At 41.8% G+C, this 6,000-nt stretch overlaps 1 protein-coding gene across 2 annotated transcripts in view; it reads right to left on the bottom strand.

Moving 5' to 3' along the window:
- Window positions 1-833: 833 nt before the first annotated feature.
- The window catches only part of LOC307031170 (rab GTPase-activating protein 1-like), a 29,303-nt gene continuing 24,136 nt past the window's right edge, over window positions 834-6,000 (bottom strand). For both annotated transcript variants that reach the window (XM_079668027.1, XM_079668028.1), the window contains exons 12-13: window positions 2,427-2,520; window positions 834-1,131 (exon numbers count right to left, since the gene is read on the bottom strand). In XM_079668027.1, coding sequence (XP_079524153.1) covers window positions 849-1,131; window positions 2,427-2,520 — 377 coding nt within the window. In that variant the 3' untranslated portion in view covers window positions 834-848. The remainder of the gene's footprint in view (window positions 1,132-2,426; window positions 2,521-6,000) is intronic.

The raw sequence follows: 6,000 nt of genomic DNA, 5'->3' as shown, positions 1-6,000 counted from the left end.
GTATTATTATTATTAGGCCTATAGTGTTGGACATGTGTGGTTGGACTCTGTCTCACAGGCAGGTTGCAGCATGTGTGTTGCCATATTTTCCATTCTGGACAAGTGAAAAATGTATTCGGACAAGTAAATTGCCAAACTCACTTGTCCATGGACAAGTACTCTCTAAAAACTTTTTCTCACACTGCTATGACCTCCTAATCACTAGTGGCAAATAACATATTGGGAACAAAATGTAGGGGTTTGTGCTACACATGTTGGATGACATATTAATGTTACTTTTAAAAATAAATGTGATGGTTAAATGACATCAAAACCATGAAAGTCTCTTACCTGGTTTCCACCAAAACCCAACCAAAGGATTGTTAACTTCTGATTCAAATTACGCAATTGTCCATTACATGGCTAATTATTTCAACAAGTTTTTGATTGAGGAAACAGCTGATGGAACTGATGAAATAAAGGATTTCTTGTTCTGCAAGTTTCCAAGAGAAAGATGTAATACTTTCAACAGATTGTTTGCTAAATATTCATAACTTCGGAGGAAAACAAGGAAAACTGATGAGCTGAAAGATCAGAGTCCCCTCTCTAGAACCTGTGAGACTACGGTTTCACAAGTTCACCTTGAGTAATTAATACAGCGCAGGAAGAGAGAGAGAGAACTACACACATGAACCTGTGAAGTAAAAGAAACTCTTGACTCTCTTGTAGATACATGAATACATATAGCGGTAACCGCTTAGCATGCCAGCCCTCAGATCAGAATATAATAAGAATTTGTAATCTTTGCAACGTTGACGTGTTTTGATTTTTTTTTAACTAAAGTATACATATTATGAGCATTAGTCCCTCTATAAATCAGTGTGTGTGTGTGTGTGTGTGTGTGTGTGTGTGTGTGTGTGTGTGTGTGTGTGTGTGTGTGTGTGTGTGTGTGTGTGTGTGTGTGTGTGTGTGTGTGTGTGTGTGTGTGTGTGTGTGTGTACCTTGGTGATGAGGATGCGGTAGTGCTCAAGCAGGTCGTGGTTGTCGTGGCAACCGGCCAGCAGCTGCCAGACTTCTGCTCTGAGTGGCTCGGGAATGCCACTGCGAACCAACGAGGGCAAACCCTTCGGACGGGTGGACAGGTTCGCGTGCCTGATACACAACACACAGAGGTAATGCATTAGTTTCTAATCCAATTCAGCCTCTTTAAATCTTAATGTGAAGTGCAGCTGGACAGGTTTGATAATTGTTTCTTGCGCAGAGACAGTTTGTAGACCAATCAAATCGATCAAGTGCGTTATGCGCCTGTCACACTGAAGTAGACATGTGGCACAACAACATGACTGAGATTACGGTATGAACTTCAGTGAATGCATTATTAACTGCCTTACTAATTACAGTACGACCTACCTCATTAGTTGGAGTACAGTTTGGAGTACAGTAATACTGTAATCACTCTACTAACTACAGTAATCAAGTACAATAGACCAGAGTCTCAACCGCAGTGCTGCCATACTGTGAGAGTTCTCCCACTTGAAATATCTTGCATTTTTTAGAACACAGCGTCAGCTCTTTTTTAATGATGCTTGAAATCTCATCATAATGCATTTATTGAAGCCATATGAAAGCAATTTCTTGATAAACTACTTCACCTCATTGTGCTGAGGCAACAACAAGAAAACAGGCTGTGAAATCAAGTAAAAGTTGAACATCTTTCATCTTTCGTTTGGTTAATATATCTTCACGACTAAAGCTGTATGTAACAAAGTGGTTGCTATTACAGCACAAAGCATTGGAATAATGACAGGACACCGTATGTGTTAGAGAAGATACATTAATACATTAGCTTTGTAAGAAGGGAGCTGTTTTCTATAATACATTAGTTGATATAACAATCAAAAGTTCTCGGCATTTGCACAAGATAAACAGCTGGAATTCATAAATACATTAATGTATCGCACTTAAAATCCCATTGTTTTACCCTTCTTTATATTCACCTCAGATTTCTCAAAATTTAGATAAATATGGAGCATCTGCCGGCTCCAATGCTGTGTTAAGTATATTTTTAAATGCTTGTTATTTTTATTATTAGGATTTAAGTGCCTGAGATATTGAAACACTTTGGTAGCAGCTAAAAACGTTCCTTCAAATCTTCAATGAAATGTTTTCCATTTGAGGGTACAGTATTTCCACATTACCAGCACCTGGTTCCCTCTCTATTCCTCCACCATTCACCTCTAAACTCTGTATCTCTAGCATAGCTATTTCTCCATTTGTATTTCTATTTTTATTTTTATCTATACTTTCCAGTCCTGTATCCTCAATCGTTCCAGTATCAACCTCACCATGTCCAGCATACAGTTGTCTTTAACCATTTAATTTAATCTAAAATTAAATGATTTGCAATTTGAAACGTCTCAGTCTTTCTTTCTTTTTTTAAACCTTACCATCTGGTGAGGATTCCTCCCCAGGACTCCAGGATTTTCTCAGGACAATCTTTGGAAACGTCTCCTGTGCCACTGGAGATTTCACTGTCACTATCTGTGGGAAACAGACACACACAGTTTTAACAAACATTTAGAGCATAAATGGATAATTCCCAATATCTTTAACCTACAGTTCTGAGATCAACACCTCGTTGACAATTGCTTTAAAAAGTTATATTACCAAATGTGTTGAGCTACCTTCATGTCAATTACTATGCAAAGACAACAAGACACATTGTTTGGTCTTGAATAAAGGATTTGTGGAGAGTAATGTGCCATCAGCCATAAGTCAGCTGGAATGAGATTTATACTTGTATATATATATATACCTTTTTTGATGTACTGTATTTCTCAGCAAGGTCTGAACTGTTTGCATTTAAACCCTGTTAATATTGATGCACACAGCGGAATCTAGAAAGGAATTCCATTTTGTTTGTTGGCTTGTAAGGCAGACAAGACGCAATCGGCACATTGAACCACTTGTGTTTAGATGGAGAAACACTAATTGACCGTCTGGCCTGATCTGCTGCTGGAGAGATGAACGGACCACCACACCTAGCCCGCCCACTGGAACAAACACACAGACACACACACACACACACACACCACGCAGAGTCCAGCACATACCGTAGTACAAACACAGTGAAAATGATACCTGGGTATGAAAACCTTATGGTGGCAAGAAACTGTGAAGACGAGGGCCATTAAGGTTACCCTTTAATACCGAGAGGAGCTGTGCATTCACTGTAGGATTACTTTTAAATAGGATCTATCAGATGTTGAAGCCACTAGTTGATTGGTTTTGTCTACATTGAAATTGAGCAGAAATCCCCTTGTAGTGCCATAAAGATCTTCTACCTTCATATTTATAATATTGTAATCAACTTTAGTTTATCTCCTTTTATGTCCTTAACTTTGTCTTGCACTCTCACTGCCTCTTTTACCGGAGTCTACTCAATCAATCAAACTTTTCTTGTATTGTTGATTTTAATAATATTTGTATTATAAATGAACTGAATGGATGTATGCATGTTTTTGATTGCAGTCTATGTGTGTATACAATCAGAACATACATACAAAGGCTCTGCCTTCATGTGTATACAAAAAATAGATTAACAATGAAAAACAATCACAAAGCCTACTCTGAAAAGCTAAGGACACAAAAAGAATCGAGATTGTCAGCTTCGAGCCTATTTTCCCCCTTGAACATTTCGAAAAGAAGAGAAAAAAACCTCCAGATGAATTGAATGTGTGTGTGCGAACAACGGTGGCATCTACGCTAAGAATATATTCATTTCTGTAAACAATGACGGCGACCTCCAGCTTCATGGCCCTGAGCGCCTCCAATGTTCAGCTCTGGGGGAGGAGGGGGCGTTTTAGAAAAGGCCCTCTAAATGGCTCCTGCAGTGCCAGAGAAAGCTGTCAGCTTCGGCCTTGGCGGCTGACTCTTGACTTTGGGTGACAATTTGGGCGTCCCACTCAGGCTGGAGCCACACGAGAACGGTAACAGTCATATCCACTACAATTCTCTATCTTATACCTCATTCACACCAACGCAACTCCGGTTCAAGCTCCGTGCTAGAGCTTTTCAGGTTGTGAACCGGTTCTTCGGTTTAGCTCCGGCTCTTTTCACACTGCCGAGAGTCCGACTGGTGCTGCCTCATTGCGTCATCGTCATGACGTAACCGTTTGCGTGCCTGCTTCATAAAGCCAAACCGCGCGGAAACCCCTCACAGCTCACACCGACAAAAACAACAATGGCTGATTGTGCTCCAGCTTCCTCTGTACCTCTTCGGAAGACCAGATTCCCAGTAGGTAGCTGGTCTCTTCAGTGGACCACTGCTGCTTGTTACGTTTCTCCATCGTTGTGTACAAACTGGATACAACGCCGGCTTTTTGTTGTTGTTCAGGAGTTGATCCCGCCCCTTCCCACGCCTCGACGTAAGCGTGACGTATGTGGTGCTTTTGCTCTGGCCGGACAATTTTTTGGTGCTCGCAATGAACCGGATTCCGGAGCTAAGAGGCTGCTCCGCTGCGGTGTGAAGTGGAAAACCCGGTGCTTTTCAAGCTCCAGCTCCAAACCGGCCCTGAAACACCGTTGGTGTGAATGAGTTATTATAGACGGTTCGGCCACAAGAGGCCGACAAGGAAACGCAGATAACGATAACGGTTCCCAAGGTGGGTAGATCTGCGGACGAAACGCTCTGGGGGGCCAAACGGCTCCATGTCTACGCCCTATACGATAATTTGTTGATAACGATGACGCAATAGCCCCGCCTCCCCTGCTCACCCCCGTGTCACCTGTGTCATTGCTGATGTGTTTAGCCAACAACAACAACAACAGTTTTTCGAGCTAGGTCCCGGCATCTCGCAGGACAGTGCACCCAGCAGTTGCCTCCAACAGACCCCCCCGCACGGCAGAGTTTCCGTTAGCCGAAATCTAAAATTCTCCATTCAAAATGTAGCTTGTTGTTAAGGTGTCCTTTGACACTCAGGCAGTCATATCATTAGCTAGAACTAGCTAGAGGATTTTGTAAAACATTTTTACAGAAAATGAAAGAGCAATTAATTTAAGTTGAGATGTTGAATATTCCACTGAGGTGAATATTCCACTGCAATCCAGTAGTGCTATAAACCCTAACAGGATTGGGACAGGCTCAACACAGAACCACTCTCGCTTCACACACACACACAAACACACACTCTCGCTTCACACACACACTCGCTACACACACACACACACACTCGCCACACACACACTCGCCACACACACACTCGCCACACACACACACACACACACACACACACACACACACACAGTTATTAAACACCCACAAAGACAAATCTGTTGTGAACCACACAGAATCCCTTCATTTACTTTAACACATACGCAAACAAACACACACTAAAACCCATTCCCCATCATCTCAACACGTAGCTGGTATCTCATGCCATGCCTCACTCACTTACATATAAACATGCTCAACACACAACCCTGCCAATGTTTACGTGCCTTAACAAAATGAAACTTCACAGTTGATTCATGTCAGCCCAAAAAATAAACTGAGAAAGTGTGTGTTGGTAAACCTCTATTTCAAACTGAATATCTAGACATATGATCTCATTTCGATGAGGCGTTCATGCAACCCAGAAATACCCCCCCACTAGATATGTGAAACTTAAAGTAAATGCTCGCTCTGACAAGCTATTTGTGCCTGAGAGGGTTCAGAGAAGTCTCTCGTTATGTTGATGACAGTGAGGGATTTGTGCAGAGCTATGCAATGCTAGGTCGCCTTTTTCAATCATGCAAGAAAAATGACTTTGAGATGTGGCTCTTGGATGCATTTGTGAATCTATATACAGTATGTGTGGGGTTTTTTGGGGGGCGGGCATTCTGATAAAGAATGTTGGAGTTTAACAACAATGTCAAGCATTGTGAAGCCTGACGGGCTTTTGTCAGTTATGATTATGTATTGCGGTATAGTATGAGGAGAATCCAAGCGACAGGAGAGAGCGAGAGAGAGAAAAAGGAGGG

This window comes from Notothenia rossii (assembly GCF_949606895.1).
Source record: "Notothenia rossii genome assembly, chromosome: 1".
NCBI classification, from domain to species: domain Eukaryota; kingdom Metazoa; phylum Chordata; class Actinopteri; order Perciformes; family Nototheniidae; genus Notothenia; species Notothenia rossii.
The sequence above is the reverse complement of the archived record's forward strand: the minus strand, read 5'-3'. Positions and strand labels throughout refer to the sequence as shown.